General features: G+C 39.0%; 1 protein-coding gene across 1 annotated transcript in view; it reads left to right on the top strand.

Annotated features, from left to right (window-relative positions):
• Window positions 1–23676, top strand: part of CPNE4 (copine 4) — a 350799-nt gene that overhangs the window by 273217 nt on the left and 53906 nt on the right. The window contains exon 7 of the mRNA XM_044678896.1: window positions 20102–20200. Coding sequence (XP_044534831.1) covers window positions 20102–20200 — 99 coding nt within the window. The remainder of the gene's footprint in view (window positions 1–20101; window positions 20201–23676) is intronic.

The raw sequence follows: 23676 nt of genomic DNA, 5'->3' as shown, positions 1-23676 counted from the left end.
ACTCCAAATGGGGTCATGAAGAATCCAACATGACTGAAAGAACTCAACAACAACAGCAAAATTAAATACAAGATAGTTTGGGAGGGTGACCTCCAGCAGTTGTTTCCTAATGAATAGATCTTTCTCGAGGGATTTCTCTGAGATTTTAGACAGAAACACACACAGAAACATCAGTGCCCCACACCTTCACTATTTATTGATGGCTTCATTGTCCGTCTAACCATGAATGAAGACATGGCAGAAATAGGATTAGCTCAGTGCATTGTTCCTAATAACACAAATGACTCATAATGGAGAAGGGAGGCCCATGTTCATCGATACCAATGGCACAGTGTCATCAATTTACTAGGTGAATGTTAAGGCCCATTAAGCAGAGCACTGTTTGCCATACCATCATTTATAATGGTGCCCAAGAGTAACATGTAATTAACTCCATGACTGATTGACAAAGTAAATTATAGAGTAATCAATCATATTGTATAAACATCGATGGAGAAGTTGACTTAAAATACTTAAATGCTCCTGTCACTGTTTTTTGTCACTCTTTGCTGAGTTGGGAACAAGGAAGAGAACAAAAATTACAAGGGGGTGGGGTGGGGGGGTGTCTGGATGCTCAGCTCCTCAGAGTCACTCTAGTTTCATCATCTCTACTTCCTAGTGTGTACAGTCTTTGTGAGAGCAAAACCATATGGAGACCAGGATCATAATGGTAACATCGCTAGAGATTTCTGAAGTTGGCTAGTCTCAGATACAGGAAGTTCCCACTTGGCATCTGCTGCCCTGCCTGGTTTTAATTTCATGGAACAAGATGCCCCTCCCAAGATAAACTGATCACTCCTAATCTGACTACCCTGCTACTAAATCAAAGCTTGATCAATGCAACCTCTCTCAGGCTACACTCACTCTGATTAAAGAGCTGAAGGGCAGAATACCAATACTCTCAATGCCTTACTTTATAGAGGGCAGAATCTGTACTCTCAGGTCACTCACCTTGCATCCAACATCTTGCCTGGTTTCATTTCCATGGAACAAGATCCCATCCCCTGCCCCTCTCCCTTTCCTGGGTACCTCATGTTGTAATGTCCCTCTTCCTTTCTGCTTCTTTTTGTGTATTGTCTCTTCCTTTTAATTGTAAGCTCCTTGAAGGCAAAAACTGTTTTTCTTTTTTTTATAAATTACATCCCAATGCCCAGTACATAACAACGCCTGGTACACACTAGGTGCTAAATAATTGTTGATTGGTTTCGGTTAGAAATCCATCTCTCCTTGGCGTTGCTGTCAGACTTTACTCAAGCATATGCATTAGAAGCTGGACAGGAACAGAAGCAGCAAAAAGGAGAGAGAATTAAAGGATAGCATGAGTAAAGACACAGGGTACAGGAACACAGTGCAAATTCAGGGATCATGGAGATGTTTAGTTTTGCATAGGCTAGAATAACAATAGATAAATCAGGGGAGAAAGATGGAATGTTGTCATATTGGAGAGGGCCTTGTACATTTGGCAGAGCGTTTATTTGGTGGGCAAGAAGTGACTGCTAAAGATTTTTGAGTTCCATGATTAGTTCACCTTCTATTCTGGTCATCTACATTCTTGGGGCTGTTCATGACTCTTCCCCAACTTACAGTTAGGTTGAAGCATAAGGAAGATTCATTTGGTAGTAGTATGAATAATGGATTGGAAAGCAGAGGGCAAATAAAAGAACCCTGGTCTTGGTCATTTACCTCATTTACCTCCTTCATAAATGGCAGGCTGATAGATGTGTTGTTAGTATCATTAGGGAAGTCAGGAAACTTTCTCTATACTTATTTCTCCCTGGAAAAGGGAGAATGAGATTTGGATGAAAACTTGAGTTCACTTATCAATGAAGTCAATTAAGGACTGTGGTGGTTAAAGCCACTGGGAGAAACTTCTCATTCATCCTCTGCAGTTTTATTGACCTTTCAAGTTAGTTATTGATGAGACTGACTATGGAGAGGATGGTTTCCCAGCAGTAGATGGATAGATTTGAATACTAGGTAACAGCTGAAGCAGGAAACAAAAAGTCGGGGTCTTTGCTTCATCTGTCTGAGGATAAACAAAGTCATTGATCCTTCTCACCAGGACTGGGACACAGACTGAAAAGCTCATCTAATAAGTCTGATAAGACCAGCTAGAAATCCTGTTTAAAACAGTTGAAACCCTAGCTTAGTGCTGTCCCTACCTTGCAAATAAATGTGTGTCTGTTTCTTTCCAGATGGGAGGGATTTGAGATCCACCTAGAAGTAGTGGGAGCTGGCAGATGAACCAAATGCCTTTTTTCTAAACCCTTTCTAATAATCTTCATCTATCAGACTCTCTCTCTCCTTCTCCATCTCTTTTTCTCTCTCTCTCTTTCTCTCTCTGTCTTTCTCTCTCTCTCTCTTCCTTATTTTTATTTGGGAAAGTTCTGATTTCATTCAACTCATGAGTTGCATTATTAGATTCTAGGAGTTTTTAATAGTCTCACAATCCAAAGACTTCCAGAAATTTTCCTAAAAACATATTCAAATGGCTATTGCCCCACACCATCCTACCAATTATAGATGGTTTAATGGGGATAGGAAAGGTTAATACAGGTCAGCCAACTTCTAATCACCTTAAAAATAAAGCTAAGAAGAGACCCACCCCCCAGAGAACTAAATGTTTTTTCAAAAAGTAAAGCAAAGTATGGATCATCAGAAGAACAGAACTCATTGTATCTGGCTGGTCTTATGAAGCATCTGTTTCTCATGGCTCATCTCATATGGCTTGGTGAGAATGGCTGATGGGTCCTTGCCCATGATGTGTTTTGTTTCCCAATTGTTTTAAAACTTCCAAGTCCTGGGCACCTGTGGTTGTTGCTGCAGAAAGTAATTAAATAGAGAAAGCATTCAAGCAAATCTGTGTTCAAAGTAGATCCCATTCAAGGTGCCTAATGATGCCAAACTGCTCTGTGTCTTGAGTAAAAAGGGTTCCAACTGAGAAGACTTCTGTCAGGAAAGTCTTCAGCATTTCTAACTCATGGTTTAGAAAATGGATTCTGCTCTTAAAGGTAGCTGGAATTATGTTTCTTCTTTTCTTCATCTCCTTTGTTCCTAGAGATACAACCAATAGTGGTTGTTTCTAGTTGTCAGATAATAGTAAATCACTGAGCCACCAACTGCAAGATACATGGAAAAACAGAGACAAGCATTTTTTGGGTCCCCCCCCCAGAAAATGGGAAATTGTTTCTTTTGCCTTTTTCCCATCTCAGTTAAGAAAAGCTAAGCAAGCCTTCCTATGTTCACTTTACTCATGGATATGTATATTCCAATGTGTTCACCAGTTTTCCTGGTGAGCAGCAGGCCTTACTTCAAGGGATGTATGAGGAGTTTTAAAGCTTCTTAATGGAATTACTCATCATCCCTCTTCTCCTTCTAAAATTCTTGTATTTCTATAAATCTGCCATGGTCTACCAACTATACTAGCCAATTTCCTTTTAAAAAATTATCAAGGGGACAGCTGGGTAGCTCAGTGGATTGAGAGCCATGCCTAGAGATGGGAGGTCCTAGGTTCAAATCTGACCTCAGACACTTCCCAGCTGTGTGACCCTGGGCAAGTCACTTGACCCCCATTGCTTAGCCCTTACCACTCTTCTGCCTTGGAACCAATACACATTATCAAATGCACCAGTAAGTTGGCACTTGACCCTTGGGCTGCCTCTCTGTTGTTTCTTTTTGCCTACATGATCAGCACTCGTTTTCTAGCTATACATGCTTTACAGATGGAGTCTCCTTTATGCTACTTCTGGTGCTTAAGTCATTGTTGAGAATTTGCTGCAGCCAACCTACTTCCATCAGGTTTCTTATTAATTACTTTCCAATCACTCCAATCTGAATACAGTGTTTTATGACTTCCAATCACATAAAATCACCAGAAGATATTGACATTAATGAAATAGTTTTGTAGCAGAAAACAATTTGAGATCCTTGAAAGTTCTGTGCTTTTTACCTGATGAAATCCATTCCCATTTCTTCCTCCTACTCAATATTGGACCCAACTCATTTTCCATCTTCAGTGCCTGTCCAGGATATGTCTATATCTCTCTCTACTTTCTTCTCTCTTCCTCCCTCTGGAATATATATATACTAAATGCTGTATTTATGTATATACATAATACAATCCTACTGATGGACTAGAAGACCCATCCTTAAAGAAGAATCCTAGAAATTTCCATTCAGAGACACAGAGAGCAGAGTTTATATCTGCTATTTATACATATATTCATATACATTTATATAGACATGTATATGTATGTATATAAGTGTTTATGAACCTATATAATTTGGTCATGTATGAATACATATAAATATGTATGTGTATATATATGTAAGGAGAAGCAAGGCAGTAGAGTGGATAGAGTACCAGGCATGGAGTCAGGAAGACTGGCAAACAAGTAAAACCAGTCATCTCATTCCTGGAAACACAGGAGACCAGGGTTCTCATGATGCTTTGAGAATATTGGTCTGTGGTGTCTAAGGACTCTTCTGGCTCAAGCAACATAAAATGAATACATTATTCCAGAATTCTTCTTTCAGGTTGGACCTTCCAATCTAATAGTGGGGGTAGAACTTTATTAACTCTGAGTACTAGGACTGCATTTTTCTCAAATTATTTGCACCTTAATGGGACTAAGAGTATCTATAGCTGTGCTATTCTTTTTCTCCATCAAGTTATACCACTCCCTTTAGGCTAACAACTTAATCTATGACTACATAATACATCTTGAAGAACCTTTCAATTCCAATTCCACTCAACCAGACTAACTCTAATGAACATAAATTTGATATTGAGAAACCTTGAGCCAAGACAAAAACTTCTGTGAAAAATATACATTCTTTTAATGGATTCCTGGGCTCCTCCATTTCTCATTTTAAAAAAAGGAGCACAATCCCCAGTAAAACAGAATAATAATCTTTGGGAAATTTGCCTTATGCAGCTGGTACAAGTGGTAGTGCTAGGCACTTCACGTCTGATCTAAGTCCCTTGAGTATATGCACAATATCATCTCAGTTTGCCCAGTAAAGAATCTTGCCCAGACAGGTGCTTAATTAATAAAAAACAATAAGAAGCAAAATAAAATAATTGTGTTTTTACAGGCATAAAACTTCATATCATCCACAAACCTTTGATTTATCTTATTTTTATCCCATGTTTTCAATTTTTTCACTGTAGCAGGGAGTGAAAAGATTTCTCTGAAGGGTCAGAGTGATCCAAGAATGAACCTTATCCAGAATATCACTCTGAAAAATATATCCTGGGAATTTCCAAACCAAGATTCTCTTTAGTCATTAGTGCCTTATTGATCACAGAACTTTCTTTTTCATCACTAAATACTTTGAATTTGGGTAAAATCCAAAGAGAGATTGACTTCACGTTTACATTTTATTTAGAAGAAGTTATTTCTCCCAGATCAGCCACCTGTCAGTCACCAAATCAAATTGTGAAGTCAGATTCATATCTTGGAGCTTTAAAGTAAGAGTGAGAGAGAGGGTAAGGTTGGACCATTGTCAATCTCTTCTAATAGCAAGAAAGTGGGGGTGAATCACACAGAGTCCATCCTTTTCACTCTGCTCAGAGCTTGTGAGAGTTCCATTTTCCTAAAACATAGCAATGTGTGAAGTTTCAAACGTCTAGATGAAAATTTGGGATTTTATCTAAACTGGCTGAGTGGCGCACAGCCACAAATCTCCAAAGAAAGCCATTTCTTGAGACATTACAGTGTGAAATATCTCTCGATCTTGGTTAGTATTCAGGAGGATTGAAATGTTCAAGTTGTAAGATTAATGTCAATACAGCTCTCACCCTTTCCTCATTAATATCATTGATATGTTCTCATTATAAGAATCCCATCTGAAACTCTTTTTACTGGTTTGAATGCAAATGATCCGTTAGAAGGAATGATAGCATTTGAGTAGGGTTTTGTGATGAGTAGAAGGGCAAGTCTTCTCCATCTGATCAGTTCTGCTGAGGTTTATCGAACAAGGGGCAAAACTCTTCATTCAAGGATTAGAAAGAAAGCTTATACTTGCAGATGCTCCAAGCAGATGTAACACACTGATGTAAACTTATTCACTCTACAAAGTATGTGACATTTGTCATTAAAAGACAAGGATTTCACTCATTTCCTAGTTCTATGACTTTGGGAAAATAAATTAAACTCTCCGTGAGAGTTTCCTTATAAAGGGACAGGACTAATTTTTTTAATTGAAAAATTTTAATTAATTAATTGATTTAGAATATTTTTCCATGGTTACACAATTCATGTTCTTTCCCTCCCCTTTTCCCACCCCCCTCCTGCCAATGAGCAATTCCACTGGGTTTTACATATGGGGACAGGACTACTTTCACTACCTAATTCACAAGGTTATTGGGAGGAGAGTGCTTCATGAACCAGAAACTGTTATTATCATCAGCTATGCACATTTACTTAAATATTGTAGTTCTCTAGAAGCAAAGCCAGAAGATACATGAGAAATATCTAGTCTAGAAGTTCATAACTTGAGGTCCTTTGTCCCTCAAGAGTTCATGGACAGATGTGGGGGCAATCAGTGGCTTGGGTAGGATTTATTTTCACTATCCTTTGGTTTCCTTCACAGAATAACTGGCTAATATTAAAGTTAGTGTGGCTTTAGTGGAGAGAAAACAAGTGAAAAAGCATATAATGTGGTGCTCAGTGCTCTTAGAAGCAACTTCTATAAGCACATCTACAAATCACAGAATTTGAAGAACTAGAAGGAAAGGTAAACCCTATATTTATTTAAATCATAATTTATTTTTCCCTAATTACATGTGAAAACAATTTTTACTACTTTGATCTTTTAAATTTTGAATTCCAATTCCCCCCACCACCATTCCTCCCCTCCTGCTCCCCTTAGACAACAAGCAATCTTATATAGGTTATACATGTGCAATCATGTAAAACATATTTAGGTATTAGTCATTTTATAGAATAAAACTCACCCCCAAAAAACAAAGAAGAAAATGAAAAATACTATCCTTTGATCTGCATTCAGATTCTTCAGTTCTTTCTCTGAAGGTAAATAGCAGTTTTCATCGTGAATCCTGTGAGATTGTCTTGGATCATCGTATTGCTGAAAATAGCTAAGTCATTCACAACTGTTCGTCATATGACATTGTTATTGTGTACAATGTTCTACTGGTTCTGCTCACTTCATTCTGCATCAGTTGATGTAATTACAGGATTTCATAAAATCCTCCTGCTCATCTTTCCTTATAGCACAGTAGTATTCTATCACAATCACATACCACAACTTATTCAGCCATTCCTCAATTGATGGACATTCTCTCAATTTCCAATTCTTGCCACAATAAAAAGAGCTGCTATAAATATTTTTGTACAAATGGATCTTTTTCTTGTTTAAACCTTCATGTAGAAGGTTCAAAGGATAGTCACAGTTTTGGAGTTGTCAAGCAGAGCTCCAAATTGCTCTTTCGAAATGATTGGATCAATTCACAGCTCCACCAACAATGCATTAATGTTCCAATTTTCCCACATCCCTTCTAACATTTAACATTTTCCTTTTCTGTCACATTAGACAATCTGATAGGTATGAGGTGGCACCTCAGAATTGTTTTAAGTTGCATTCTCTAATCAATAGTGATTTAGAGCATTTTTCTATATAACTATAGATGGCTTTGATTTCTTTGTCTGAAAACTGCTTATCCTTTGACCAATTCTCAATTTGGCAATGACTTGTAGTCTTAAAAATTTGACTCCATTCTCTATATATTTAAAAAATGAAGCCTTTATCAGAATGCTTGTAAAAATTTTTCCAGTTTTCTGCTTTCATTCTAACCTTGATTGTATTGGTTTTCTTTGTGAAAAAATCTTTAAATATATGTATACTTAACATATATTTATATATACATATATAATTAAAATTTTCCATTTTATATCTTACAATGCTCTCTATCTTGTTTTGTTATAAATACTTCCCTTATCCATAGATATGACAGGTAAACTATTCCATGCTCCCCTAATATGTTTAGGCTGTCATAAATGTCCTTTATGTCTAAATCATGTATGAATTCTGATCTTATCTTAATATATAGCATGAGATGCTGGTCTATACCTAGTTTTGGCCATATTGTTTTGCAGTTTTTGTCAAATAGCAAGTTCTTGTCTCAAAAGTTTGGATCTTTAGATTTATGAAACATTAAATGACTATCATTTACTACTGTATATTATGTACCAAATCTAATCCACTTATCTATGACTATTTCTTAGCTGGCATCAGATTTTTTTGATGATTACTAATTTGTAGTTCAGTTTAAGATTTGGTACTTCTAGACCACCTCCCTTCACATTTTTCCCATTTATTCCTTTGATATTCTTGACCAAAATTCCAGATTAATTTTATTACTTTTTTCTAGCTCTATAAAATCACTTTTGATCATTTAATTGGTATGGTACTGAATAAGTAGATTAATTTAGGTAGAATTGTCATTTTTATTATTTTGACTTAGTCTTACCAGAAGCAATTAATATTTTTCCAATTGTTTAGATCAGACTTTATTTGTGTGAAAAGTGTTTTGTAATTATGTTCATACAGATCTTGGGTTTACCTTGACAGATAGACTCCCAAGTATTTTATATTGTCTAGAATTATTTTAAATGGAATTTCTCTTTCTATCTCTTTCTCCTAGACTTTCTCAGTAATATATAGAAATGCTGATGATACATGTGAGTTTATTTAATATCTGGAAACTTTGTTAAAGTTGTTAATTATTTTAACTACTTTTTAGTTAATTCTCTAAGATTTAAACTAGTATTTTAGTTAATTCTCTAAGTATCCCATTATATTACCTGCAAAGAGTGATAATTATTTCTTCATTGCCTATTCTAATTCCTTTAATTTCTTTTTCTTCTCTGATTACTACAGACAGCATTTCTAGTATAATAATAATCAACCTCCTTGCTTTACCCCAGATCATATTGGAAAGGCTTCCAGCTTATTCCTATTACAGATATGCTTGCTGATATTTTTAGATAGATTCTACATATTATTTTAAGGAAAGCTCCATTTATTCCTATGTGCTCTAGATAAATTTCATCTTTCAAAAGCTGAACCTGAATCTCAAAAGAGGTTGTATCAATCTTCTTTTTGAAGAATCTCAAAGCAAATTTTAAATGAAAGAAGAAAGGGTTACATCTCAAGTTTTTGAATTTGTTTCTACTCTAAAGGAACAGTGATTTGGTGTTTGCTTGGTATTAGCAGATTCACAGAGTATGATGAGACCTCAGTAAACTATGGCTTCAAATAGGCTAAATTACAGTAGTAATTCCCTTTTTTAGAATACTTTAATGTTTCTAAAGAATTTTCCTCCAAGGAAAGATGGCACTTACCTTCAAGTGGAATTGGACTAGGTCAGCCTGTCTTGTGACTCTTGCCCTGTCTTCTTGGTGCCTGCCCAGACTTGCACCATACTTGGGATGCTCTCCCTTCTTACCATGTCCTCTTACAATCCCAACTTTCCTTCAGAGTTCAGCTTAAACATGACCTCGAACATGACGTCTTTCCTGATCCTAATAGTTGCATCTGGCATCTCCCTCCTGGGTGCTACTGCTTAATCTCCCCATTACACTCCCAATTAATTTGTCTCTACTTTGTGTATATTTTGTATTGATTAGATGAGCACATATTGTTCCCCCCATAAAATGGAAGCTTCTTGAGGCCAGGAACTATATCATTTTTTTGTCTGCTGGCACATGGCGGGCACTTGATCCATGTCTGTGCTTGTCAGTAGGCTCCTCTCCTAGCACCTTCCTCCTCTTGGGGAGTGCATGGACTCTCCCTTTACTTCCCCACCATACCTTTTCCATTCCTCAGCCCAGTATCTGCTGACATTCATCCTGGTTTCCAATCGACTCCAGCCCCAGGAGCCTGTTTCTCTATTTTCACTTCTGGCAATAGACTGGCAGGAAACCAGAGGAGCGAGATGAAGCTAAGCCCCCTGGAGTTGAGGTCAGGGGACTTGGGTTCAAACCCCATCTCCCACCTGTGTGCCCTAAAGAAGGCCACTTCATTGGTAAAGCAAAAGGGTCAGGTAATTTCCGAGGTGCTTTCTAGTTTGGATCTTGTAATGAAGAAAGAGAGTAGTATGTGTAGATGAGGATAGAATTCAAGGATCTTGGCAGCTGGAAGAGATAGTCCATAAGGAAAAACAGACAAGGGCTCTCCAGAACGAAGGCGATGGAAAGTGCATTCACTATGTAATTATCATGACAAGTAGAGTTCTAAAGAAGAATTTGAGAGGGGGGTTCACTTCCTTCTCTTGCAGAAGTGGGGAGCCATGCTGTCAGGCTCCATTGATATATTGGTTAGTTTTTCTAAAGTGCTTCTTTTGTCTTTCTTTTTAATTGTTACAAAGGCTAGTTTGCTGGGTGGTAGAGGAGTAGGGATATAAGGGAAATAAAGGTGATATAAAAGCAAATGGCATAGATGAAGCATTTCTTTACAAGATAACATATCCAGGGTCTGCCTTTAAGCCAAGAGAGCTATAATGGTTGGCATCTTTATTACTGTGGAGGCCAGAGAAGGCATTTTTGAAGGGAGGTGAAGGGCTTCCAAGTAAGTTAGTAAAGAAAAAGCACTGGTTCATATTTGTCTTTATATCCTTAGCAGACTGCCACATACAGTAATGACTTGAGAAGTGATTATTGATTGATTAGCTTTGGAGTCAAGAGACCTGGATTTGAATCTTGTCTTTGTAACTTATTAGCTAGGTGACCTTGGCCAAGTCATTTGACTTCTGTGGACCTCAATATCTTTGTCCTTACTAATGATAGCTCACATTTATATTGTTGTTTAAAGCTGACAAATCACTTTAAACCTATTATTTCACAGCAGTTCTGGGAGGAAGGTACTACCACTATTCCAATTTTACAAATGAAGCAACATAGGTCCAAAGTCACTCTAGACAGTGTCTGAGGCAAGATTCAAGGTCTTGACTCCAAGGAGGCCATTTTTTTAAGCTGCCATTCTATATAAAGAGGTGATTAGATTAGATGAGCTCTCAGGACCTTTTCATCTTTAAAATTTCATGATATTCGGGACTGTGTAATTATCATGACCAAACACAGGGCCATAGAAAAGCTCACATTATGGGAAAGGCTTCATCTGAAAACACTGGTGATGCTAATGCTGTCCAATCTAAGCTCTAGGTTCAGTAGCCACCAGAGATGAGAAATCAGGGTCCAATATATAAAACAAGGTTGAGAGGCCACCACCCAAGCAGAGACATTTCTAGTGAGCACCCTAGAAAAGGCAGAAATGTTGAAATATTTATTATAAATATTAATACATTATATATTAATGGCATTAGCATCAGAAAGAGAGTAATTTGTTCTTCTCAGAGATTTGAGTGGGGTTAATATTGTCAATCAAAGTTTTGGGGGACTAAAAAATGTTTTTTAACCCACATCTTCTACCTTAGAATCAATGCTAAGTATTGGTTCCAAGGGCAGAAGAGTGGTAAGGGCTAGGCAACTGGGGTTGTGACTTTCCCAGGGCCACACAGCTAGGCTATAATCTGAGGTCAGATTTGAATCCAGGACCTCCCATCTCTATGCTTGGTTCTCTATCCACTGAGCCACCTAGCTGTCCCTTTTGGGGAGATTTTTACCTCTACTGCAATCATGAAAATATCTCATGATTTAGAAATCTCTGTTTTAGATTGATTATTAAACAATCCATTAGATTTTTTTAAAAATAAATCTTATAACCTATGGTAGGTCACATAAATGTTATCTCCATCTTAGAGATAAGGAAGTTGGCACCGGAGTGATGGGGGACGTGGGGAGGTTTCAGTGTCTTGCCTACAGTCACACAGTAAATGTCAGAACAGTCTTGAACTCAGGGTTTCCCTATCCAAGCCCAGCCCTCTGTCCCTCCACCATGTTGTCAACCTCCAGTGAGGTTGTAGATGGTCCAAAAAGCCCCTTTCCCCACAGTGGTCAGGTTTTCAAAGCTTATATCTACCTCCCTTTCTGGCTTATTGATTCAAACTGTGAGCCTGTCTTGGACTCATGCTTTCCAAGTGAAAAATGAGCAATTTCCCAGACTCCCAGGTGCCTTTCTACACCAGCGCCTGCAGAGCTGTCAACCAGCGTCTCCATGCAGAGTCAGAGGCTGCTGTTTTGTTTGTTTGCGGCCCAAAGTTCTCCTTCCTTTGGGATCTGCACCAAGAAAGGTCAACACGAAATTCTGTATCTGATATGCTGAGAAATTCCAGGCTGTTTAAGACTCAAAACTCACCCAAAGAGCTGAGCTTCTCTACAGAAATCATCGGCCAGAATTCACACCAGCCAGAGTTCTGTCTCCCTTCTTAGAAGCATTCAATGTGATCTTCATCAATCACGCCTTGAACTGAATTGTTGATTGACCTGCCAGGTCTTGGGTTAAGTGTTCAGATACTTACTAGCTAAGGTAAGTCATTTAACCCTGTTTGCCTCAGTTTCCTCATCTGTAAAATGAGTTGGAGATGGAAATGGCAAACTATTCCAGTATCTTTGCCAAGAAAATCTCAAATGGGTTCATGAAGAGTTGGACATGACTGAACAACAACAAAAACATGTCAGGCATTGTGCTTAAGTGCTGAGGGTTCAAAGAGAAGCAAAAATCCTTGCCCTCAAGGAGCTTAGATTCTATCAGGGGAAATTATATGTAGGTTACCAGGTCCATAAAAGAGATATAAAGAGTAGGTAGAAAGAAATATTAGTGGGGAAGACTAGCAAAAAATAAATATAAGGTCCCTAGAACAGCTAGGGTGACCAGAGAAAACTTAGAGAAGAAGGTACATTTGAATAAAGTCTTAAAGGAAATAAAAAACAAGCATTTATCAAGTACCTACTGTTTGCCTCTTTCTGTGCTAGAGACAGACACAAAAATGAGAGAGCCCTCATCTTAAGGAGTTTATAATTTGCTGAGAGGTTACAACATGTTTATAGATAAGTAAATTGAATTTATTAAGTAGTTCAAGGTCTAGTGATTCACTGGGGGAATCAGGAAAGAGCTCATGAAGGGGTTGTGGTCCTTGAAAAGAACTAGGGGTTCTAACAGGTATAGATAAAGAAGGGAGAGCTTGGCATATGTGTCCAGTTTGGGTCATGTCATAGTGCAACCATAGCATGACAGCCTAGTAACAGTTAAGTGGTACAGTGGACAGAGCTGCAGGTCTGGAGTCACAAAGACCTGAATTCAGGCTCAGATACTTAACTAGCTGTGTGACCCTGGATAAGTCCTTAACCTCTATTTGTCTCAGACTGCTCATCCATAAAATGGAAATGATAGCAGCATCTTCATCCCAGGGTTGGTGTGAGGATCAAATGAGACAATAATTATAGAGCACATAGTAAAATCAAAATTAATGGTCATTCTTCTTATTTTATTTTATATTATTATATATAATATTATTTATTAGTATTATTATGTGGAATCATTTTTATTATACCAGAGGAGGCTATATTTTATTATAAAGTAAACAGGTAGCCATTAGAACTTCTTGAGAAGGTAAGAAAAATGACCAGACCTGGGCTTTAGAAATATCAGTTTGTTAGCTACGTGGAAGATGGATTGGAGATATTAGATGCAGTGATTAATTAGAAGTTTATTATGGTGGTTCTTTTCAGTTGTTGTATATTTAGTCATTTCAGTCATTTCTAACTCTTCATGAACCCATCAGGGATTTTCATAGCAAAGATACTGGAATGGTTTGCTATTTCCTTCTCAAGCTCATTTTACAAATGGGAAAACTAAAGTAAACCAGTTGCTTTTGTCCCTTCATGACCCCATTTGGAGTTTTCTTGGCAAAGATACTGGAGTGGTTTGCCATTTCCTTCTCCAGTTCATTTTACAGGTGGGGAAACTGAGGCAAACAGCATTAAATAACATGCCCAGGGCCACACAACTAGCAAGTGTCTGGGGCTGGATTTGAAATCAGGAAGATGAGTCTTTCTGATTCTCAGTTCACTACTCTACCCAGGACAAAACCTAGCTGCCCCAATCAATAGATATCCCCCTTTTTTTTCAGCTTCTAGCTGCTAAAAAAAATGGGAGCAAGAGAAAAAATGAAATAATTAAAGCATTCCAAAGTGAGCCTATAGATATAGATATAGATATAGATATAGATATAGATATAGATATAGATATAGATATAGATATAGATATAGATATATATGATCAGAGGATGAAGATTATATTGTGAATAGGAAAAAAGAGAATTGCATGTTCAGGCAAAGTAGGGTCAGATGAAACGTATTACCTCTTGATTATAATTCATAAAGGAAGGCTGCCTGGGGTTTAGGTAGTGAGAGTGGGAGGGAGGAGCAGAGATTGGGAATGCTCTTGGCAGAGGGATCAGTGGACTTGCTTATGCTTGTTATCTTTCCCAGCTATAGATGCATCTTATTTGGGAGAAATGCCAAGGAAGGGGCTGCAGTGGTTTGGGGGAGTCGGGGTGGGGGAGTGCCAGGGCTGCCCGGAGCACAGTTGGCTTCTCTTCATTTTTCTCATTCACTTCCCCAAGAACTAAACATCTTTTCCATTAAAAAAAAAAGCACAAGAAATCCCTCTGAGATGTGGGGAGATGGGAAGATGAGTAGACGCTGAGGAGGCATCGAAGAAACTGGTAATAAATAGAATTGAACTCTTGTAAGACAATCTATATCTGGTTACTCGCTCAGTTTATCTAGAGTCATCAGTTAACACCAGTGTCCACGGTGAAGAATGAGGCTCACTGACCCAATTATCCAGAGTGAAGAAACTTGTTTTTGTTGACAGATGACCTCTGTTTAGGGATAGCTGGCTGGAACCCAATCCAGGAAGACTCCTCTTCCTGAATTAAAATCTAGCTTCAGGCACTTACTAGCTGTGTGACCCTGGGCAAGTCACTTAATACTGTTTACCTCAGTTTCCTTATCTGTAAAATGAGCTGGAAAAAGGAAATTTTTAAACCACTCCACTATCTTTGCTAAGGAAACCCCAAATGGGATCAGAGAGTCTGACATGATTGGAATAATTCAACAATAACAAGGACCTCTGCTTGGGGTATAGTGGATGGAGAGCTGATCTGGGAGTCAGGAAGACCTAAGTTCAAGTCCTGTTTCTGACACATACTGGATGTGTGACCCTAGACAAGCCATTTATCTTCTCAGTGGTCCAGAGAACTCTCTAAGATTGTAAATTGAAATATAGGAGCTGATCTCTATTGGTAAATATATTTGACTCATCGAGAACAGTCAACACTAATGAAATTATAGGTCTGGCTTAAAAAGACCTCTGCTGAGGAGTGCTGGGTACATTTTAACTTTAGGTCTTAAATCTTGATTGAGTTCAGTTATTTTCTCTTTCCAATAGGTTGCTTAAAACTGTAAAGGATTTCATTCTAGATTTTCTGTTGGCCATGATGGGATTTCATTGGATAATTGAAAATTAGGGATATGTGTTGCCTTAAAGATTACCTAGTCTAATGCAATCCCGGAACTATTATTGTGCCCATTTTACAGAGGATGAAACATAGGCAGACAGCTTCAGTGATTTGCCCAGGGTCCCTCAGCTAGTGAATGTCTGAGGTTGGATTTGAGCTTTGATCTTTCTGACTCCAGGTCCAGTGCTCTATCCATTGTGTTATCTACTTGCCTACTAATATAATGAATTAGTGCAGAACTGGAATTGTAACCTGACTTAAGTTATTACCTTGGTCTATTCTCTTCCCTTAAAACTATACTGTCTAGGGGGCAGCTGGGTAGCTCAGAGGATTGAGAACCAGGCCTAGAGACGGGAGGTCCTGGGTTCAAATCTGGCCTCAGTCACTTCCCAGCTGTGTGACCCTGGGCAAGTCACTTGACCCCCATTGCCTACCCTTACCACTCTTCTGCCTTGGAGCCAATACACAGTATTGACTCCACAACAGAAGGTAAGGGTTTAAAAAACAAAAAAACAAAACAAAAAAAAAAACTATGCTGTCTACAAGCTTGTCCTGTTCCTCAGATTTATTCATGATCCACCTCTCTATTCCTCTTTCCCTACCTCCTCTTCCTTTCAATCAATCAACCAATCAGCAAACATTTAAGTATCTGCTATGTGCCCAGGACTGTGCTAAGTCTAAGTGCTAATTGGAGATTTCAAGTGAATGTCATTGCCTTCCAAGAATTTCCATTCTAATGGGAGATTGCACATACATATTCAAAATATATACAGAAGAAATATGCACTGAAAATATAATCAATATATAAAGAATACATATGCAAAAGAAATTCAACACTGCTAAAAAGATCTTTTCTTGTCCTTTTAGATTTTGCATAATACTTTTCACTTTATTATTTTCTTTATTGTATATGTGTATGTTATATTCTTTATAGTTATCTTTTAGCCTCCATACTTGATTCTAAGTTTCATGAAAGCAGGGACAATTTCTTACTTATAGATCCACAATATAATGGATTTTAGATCCAGGAAGATCCAGATTCAAGATCTGGCCCCTGACACACACTAGCTGTGTGGCCATGGGCAAGTTGATTAATGTCTTGAAGCCCCCAGGCAGCTCTCTAAATTAGAGATGATAAAGAAATCAAAAGTATCAATAAGCACATGAGAAAGTGTTCTAAATCTCTAATAATTAGAGAAATGCAAATCAAAACAACCCTGAGGTATCACCTCACACCTAGCAGATTGGCTAAAATGAAAGAAGGGGAGAGTAATGAATGTTGGAGGGGATGTGGCAAAATTGGGACATTAATGCATTGCTGGTGGAGCTGTGAACTGATCCAGCCATTCTGGCTGGCAATTTGGAACCATGCTCAAAGGGCTATAAAAGAATGCCTACCCTTTGATCCATTCATAGCATTGTTGGGTTTGTACCCCAAAGAGATCATAGATAAACAGACTTGTACGAAAATATTTATAGCTGTGCTTTTTGTGGTGGCAAAAAACTGGAAAAGGAGGGTATGTCCTTCAATTGGGGAATGGCTGAACAAATTATGGTATATGCTGGTGATGGAATACTATTGTGCTCAAAGGAATAATAAACTGGAGGAATTCCATGTGAACTGGAGAGACCTCCAGGAACTGATGCAGAGTGAAAGGAGCAGAGCCAGAAGAACATTGTACACAGAGACTGATATACTGTGGTAAAATCGAATGTAATGGACTTCTGTACCAGCAGCAATGCAATGACACAGGACAACTCTGAGGGATTTATGGTAAAGATGCTACCCACATTCAGAGGAAGAACTGCAGGAGAGGAAACATATAAGAAAATCAACTGCTTGAACACATGGGTTGATGAGGACATGATTGGGGATGTAGACCCGAAAGGACCACACCAATGCAACTATCAATAATATGTAAATAAGTCTTGATTGATGACACATGTTAAAACCAGTGGAAATTCGAGTTAGCTATGCGGGGGTGGGGGTGGGTTGAGGAGGTGAAGGGGAAAAAATTTAAAAAAAAAATAAAGTATTTTAGCAGAGAAAAAAATAAAAATAAAAAAGTAACGAAGTACACAGGGCCAGGAAACAAAAAATTCCCTGTTATTGTACATTATTCTATAGAGTACAACTCAGTACTAAAGAACTAAGCAAGGGGAAATAATTAGCCCAGGGAGATGACTGTTGAATTCTGTGAGTTCAGGCAAAGCGCTGACCAATTGCTGGGATTCCTCAAGGCAGTCAAATTAGAAAGCCAGCCTCAGCTAACCAAGAAGGGCTTTATACTTAGTCTCATGAGTGAAGGAGGCTAGGCAAAGCATTAAACAGAGTTAGACTATCTTTAGTAAGTAGGCAAACCCCTAGGATGCCAGGTTACTGTCCAAGGTTTCCTGGGCTTGTTAGCCTCATCCCCTTGATGGAGAAGTTCAGGTTACCTACAAACAGGCCATTGGGTAAATGCCCAGTTATGGCTTGGGGTCCTTCCCTCCTCCACTGTAATAATTTAACTTGGTCTGTCTAGAATCATTGGACCTGTGGTTGGGTTGTCCTGAGTGGGGCTCTCTGAAGATCCCCTTGAAGGGACAGTGGCTCCCCCTAGCCTCTAGGGCTTCTAAGACCTTCCCCCAGCCTCCACTGGGCCTGGACATATTGACCCTGTAGGTCCCCTTTGCCTTGCTACAGAGGAAGTTTTCAATGGCTGGGAAAGCTTTGCTCACTTAACTGAGATTAGAATATACAAGAGTAAAGGGTAGATCTGGAGGAAAGGGTAGTGGGCCACAAGTGGTGTTGGTGGTGGGATGTTTATTTCTTTTTTAATTAAAAAGTGGACCTAGAATATTCACTGGAACCCACAAAAATAAATAAATAAATTAGAGATGAGTTCCTAATCTGTATCGATGGAAGCTGGCTCCCGATACTGATTACAGCACATTTGTTGTTCAGCCATTTCAGTCACATCCAACTCTTTGAGCCAAAGGAGGAGGGGGGTGGAATTCCTACAATTCCCTAGCAATTAAAGTTAGATTTCTCCCTTTTAGGCTAATCTATGACTAAATTCATGGACCCACTCTTCAAGGCTGGAATAGTTCTTAATGACAATAATGGGCCTGGTATACTTGCAAAGAATCAGGCTGACCCTGAAGACTATGAATCCTAGAAAAAACTCAACCTTACTTAGATTCCATTTAAATTGCTTCCTGCTCTGAAAGTCAATTAAGGTATTTCTACTACTTGCAAACCACTGGCTGGTCTATTGCCTAAGAATTCTCTGAAGACTTCCAAAAGTGCCTTTCCCTCATCAGGGCATGAGGCAAGGGCATTTTAGGATATCGTGGGTTGGATAGAGCACACCTTGCAAACTTTGGCTTGGGGGGGCCAGAATGATACCGACACCACTGCTATGAACAGGACTGTTGGCAGGAGAGAGCCTTTGAACATCTTTCCAGATGGGCCATCCTGGGTCTTGCTCCATGAGCATGGGCTAAATGCTTGCTTACTTATCTAGATAGATGTATGAATTCATCACTGTGGATGCACACTCCAAGCCTCCTAAGTCTTTACCTCTTCCTTAAGAAGAGACCTTCTTAAGGGGTTCACTTTCTCCAATGATGGGTCAACGGCTCCCAACCGTCATGGGACAAAGTTCAAATTTTAAGAGTGTCAATAGTTTAATCAATATTTGTAAATGGTTTCAAAAAATGGTAATTCTTCAAACTTTATGACCCTTTTTGCTTCCATTGAGGAGAAAATGAAAGGAACACAAGATCAGAGGTCATTTTATATTTTTACCCATTGGCTGAGATACCATCGGAGCCATAACTAGGAATGTAGACACCCAGGGTGATTGCTAAAACCATGCCCAGAGTGGAGAAGAGGACGGGTCATCGCATGAAGGGGAAAAAGCAACCTCAAGGCAACAGCACAAGTTTGCTGCTATTTTAAGTTAACTTCTGCTGACTTGGTAATAAATTCTATTGTTTTCTATGCTGCTGAAGAATTTGAAGGGCTATTGGCACCAACCACTGGTTTGGTAACCTCAGGCAAAGCTCTGATCTTTTTACCTTAGTTATTAATCACCTGTATTTGGTCTTCTGGTGATGAATATCTCCATTATCTATATGTAGCATACAAATCAGCAGAATTATGTTCCCTTTTCTCATATGAGAATATTAAGTGTCCTAGAGATCACTGATCGCTTCTTTTAGGTGTTACCTTCTGCCTTCAATAAAAGCAAAAAAGTTAGATTGGAAAGAACATTTGCTCTGGAGTCATAGGTTCAGATCCCAGAAATGGCCTTGAACAATTTTCTTTACCTTTCTGGGGCCCAGTTTTCTCTCTGTAAAGGGGTAAGGGATGGCTCTGGACCTACAAGCCTCTGAATTACTGTTGACTCTGAAGCCTGGAGACTGTCAAGCTGAGGGTTTTTACCTCTCATAATCCTACCCTGCCATGTTGACTTTCACTGCTGCTCTCTCCTCCCAGACCCAGATCCATTTGTTTATTCTTCTTTCTTCCCTTTCCCTCTGAGCATCTGGCCTTTCACAAAGTCAACACGACCTTCTCCTCCTAGACGCTGCCTTCTAAAGGACACTCATTCCCTCCTCTTACAGTGCATCGTCTGGGACTGGGACTCCAATGGCAAGCATGACTTCATTGGAGAATTTACCTCGACGTTCAAGGAGATGAGAGGCGCGATGGAAGGGAAACAGGTAAGAGCTGCGTGTTTGGGGAATTTCTGGGTTTTTTTTAATTCCTTCAGAATTTACTCTGCAACTCGTGAATGTTAAATGTTGACCCTAGTCCTTCTGAGTGGTTTTGTCCAGTCTTCTTCACATAATCCTCCTTTTGAGGGAGAGCCAAAAGTTCTGTACAGGAAGCAGTTACAGAACTAAACATCAATAGAACAAGGATTCAGGACTTCAGCTGAGTCTTCCCAGCCATGGACATCAAAAACTTCCTATAACTTAGTCTTTGAGAGTTGCCAGAAGCTTATTAAATCCCATGCCCATGGCAACATAGCTAAGAGGTGTCAGAGGTGAGGCTTGAACCCTGGTCTTCCTTTTTCCAAGCCCAGGGTTCTCTCTGGTTTCTCTACAGTCAACAACAGACAGGGGCAGGGGATGGGATTGGACCTGGGAAACCATACTGTGAAAAGCTCAACCTCTTGAGCTTATGCAGGGCAAATGATGACGTTGGAACAGTTATTTCTTACCCGTGTTTAAGACTTTTCAACCCAGAGACACTAATGGTTTCCCAATGCCCATTCGATGCCAAGCGCCTCATCTACAAGGAGTCCTTACAAAAGGCATTGTGAAAGATGGCAGGAGCCACCCTCAGGAGCCGGGTTTGAATCCTAATCCTGCTAGGTGGACCACCTGTGTGACCTGGGGCAGGTTGCTTCATTTTGTCCTGGTTCTGCTTCCTCATTAGGAAACTTTAAAAATGTGGATCTCTAGATCTTAAGAGGACCAGAAAAAGAGCCTGCAAGGTTCACAGGACTTCATTTTACAGGTGAAGAAACTCAGCAAAGGGGTTAAATCATTTGCCTAAAGTCAAACCCATGTTTTCTGCTTCACACTCCATGTCACTATGTCTGTTACCTATTTTATCATGACAACAACCCACAGAGCAGGTCATCATCACCTCATCTCCTGAGGAGGAGACGAAGGTTCTGAAAGACTGACACTTCTCAAAGCTTCCCAAAAGTACCCAATAAATTGGTTGTAGGAAGAAACCAGAACTAAATTAATTCTCTTGCTACCCAACCCATACTATCTCTACTGCAAGGAAGGAGAGCATTAATCCAACAGCCAGCAGCTAGATAAGGGGTAAGAGAATATAGTCTGTCTCTTGCTTAGCACTTTATTGTGAGTTTTCTGCCTATCCCCTGAGCTCCAATCTCATCTTTGCAACACATTCCTAGTTTGCATCCTGAGACCATTCATCCATTTTTCTCTCTGACTTGTTTTCCCATCTGTAAAATGGGTGTGGAGAAAGAATAGTAAGACTAGATATTCTCAAAGGTCCTCTGTGAAAAAATTTTAAATTTAAAACTCAATATACATAAGAAACGGCTACATGCTGTACTGATGTATTTAAGTGGCAAGGTGAATAGAGAAAAGGATTTTGAAGTCTGGAAGATCTGAGTTCAAATCCTGCCACAGACACATCTGAGCTATATGACTGGTTTTTGGTTTTTTGTGTGTGTCAGTTTCCTAACTTGTGTCAATTCCCTAAATTAGGGATAATAACAGCACCGACCTCCTAGAGTTGTTGTGAGGAGAAAAGGGGTTAAAAATATACAGAAAGCTTTGCAAACCTTAAAGTAAAATGCTAGCTATTATTATTATTATATGATCCCATACTATTGTTATTATCATTCTAAGAAAGTATTTCAAATAAAAATGTTACTTATCTCAATTAAATGCCTATTCCTAATACTCAGGGCTTTTTAATTCCAAAAAGACTAATCTATAGATAATCTCCAAGAACTCTCCAGTCCACCTAATAGAAATACCCTTTTCAATGCTCCTATGCATGCCTGTTTTGGCTGCTGTTATGTAGAAATGGATGCATGGAATCCCTGCAAAGATACAGGGACAGCCTCACTACTGACTAAATAAATAACTGTTCAGCCCCCACACTGTGGACATCTGATATAGTCACAACATGGGGGCTCTTTACTTACTGGTATGTGTTATTTACTTTTGCTTGGGGAAGTGGGGCATGAAGTCAAAACGAAACTATCATTGCTAAATGGCTTATGTGGAAGCTGGATTTTGACTTTGCCTTAATTGAAATTTAGAAAATGAACTTCTTCTGGTTCCCCTGCTGGCTGGCCTCTCTGATCAAAGGGCAAAAAAGAAGAAATCTGTCACTCTCCATTTTGTAGTTATGTTTGAACCTCTGACACCATCTAGGGAGCTCTGGGAATGCTGGTGGGCCAGGAGTTGACATCAAGAATCTGAAGGGCTGTCATGTATGGAAAGGAGTGGAAGGAAAGTGGGGGGTTAGGGTTAAAATTGTTCTACTTAGCCCCTCAGCTGGAAGCTGCAAAGACAGGTTTGCTGTAAGGGAAAAGCTCCTAACTGAGCTGCCCAATATCAGAGTACTGCTTTGGGAAGAAGCGGGTTTGCCCTTATTACAGATTTTTGCGAAAAGGACCAGGTGACCCTTTATTGGGAATTTTAGATTAGGAGCTGAAAGAAACCTAAAAAGATTATATAGTCCAATTGCCTTATCTTGAAGATAAGGAAACAGGCTTGGTGAATTGTCAGAGCCAAACCATTAGTTTGCCTCAGAGGCAGGATATGAATTTTCCTGATCCCACAAGCCAGCACCTTAACCACTACACCATACTGCCTTTAAATGTTATAGAAGAGATTCTTGGTCAGTTGTCATCTGGCTTCTCAGGTGCCTTCCACCTCTGAGATCCTCTGATTTGGTCATTTTGAGCTACCCAGAGTGGATGTGAAGACCTGCCAATTTGAAGTACCATCATCACATTGCTAAAAAGCTCACAAAGTAAATAGATTTTTTCCCCTGAGAAATCAAGATCAGAATGTAGATTGCCTCTCATCCAGAGTTGAATGTGAGTTCTTAGGCACACCTACTGCATGAGGGGGAAAGATTAAATGGAAGCAGCAGATCATCCTAAAACATTGAGAAGTCCAGTGTAGGCTAGTTGTTAAATATGAAATATGAGATTAGGAACTTGAAGGCTAAATACTCAGTTCTGCCCCCTTTTTATGAATCTGAGGAAGGAACTCCGATGCCTCATCAGTAGTATTTTTTAAAGAATAAATATGCAGTTCATTAGGCTACCAGATTAATTACTAATTAAAATTATTGTCAAGCATCTAGTCCTCATCTGACGAATGAGGAAATGGAGGGTCCTTGCTCCATTATTGACCAAGATCACAAATGTTTTATGTGCTAAGCTAAATGTATTCTATACCTTATAGACTAAGGCAAGCATTTTCATTATCTTTGTAGTAGATAATAGTAATCATAATAATAATAATGTTAACAATGGCTCACATCATGAAGTCATTTAAGGATAAATCCTAAGGCAAGGAGGAAGGAAGGAAGGAAGGAAGGAAGGGAAGGGAAGGAGGGAGGAAGGAAAGAAGGAAAGAAAGAAAGAAAAAAGAAAGAAAAAAGAAAGAGAAAGGAGAGAGAAAAG

Source organism: Gracilinanus agilis, chromosome 5 (assembly GCF_016433145.1).
Source record: "Gracilinanus agilis isolate LMUSP501 chromosome 5, AgileGrace, whole genome shotgun sequence".
Taxonomy (NCBI): Eukaryota; Metazoa; Chordata; class Mammalia; order Didelphimorphia; family Didelphidae; genus Gracilinanus; species Gracilinanus agilis.
The sequence above is the reverse complement of the archived record's forward strand: the minus strand, read 5'-3'. Positions and strand labels throughout refer to the sequence as shown.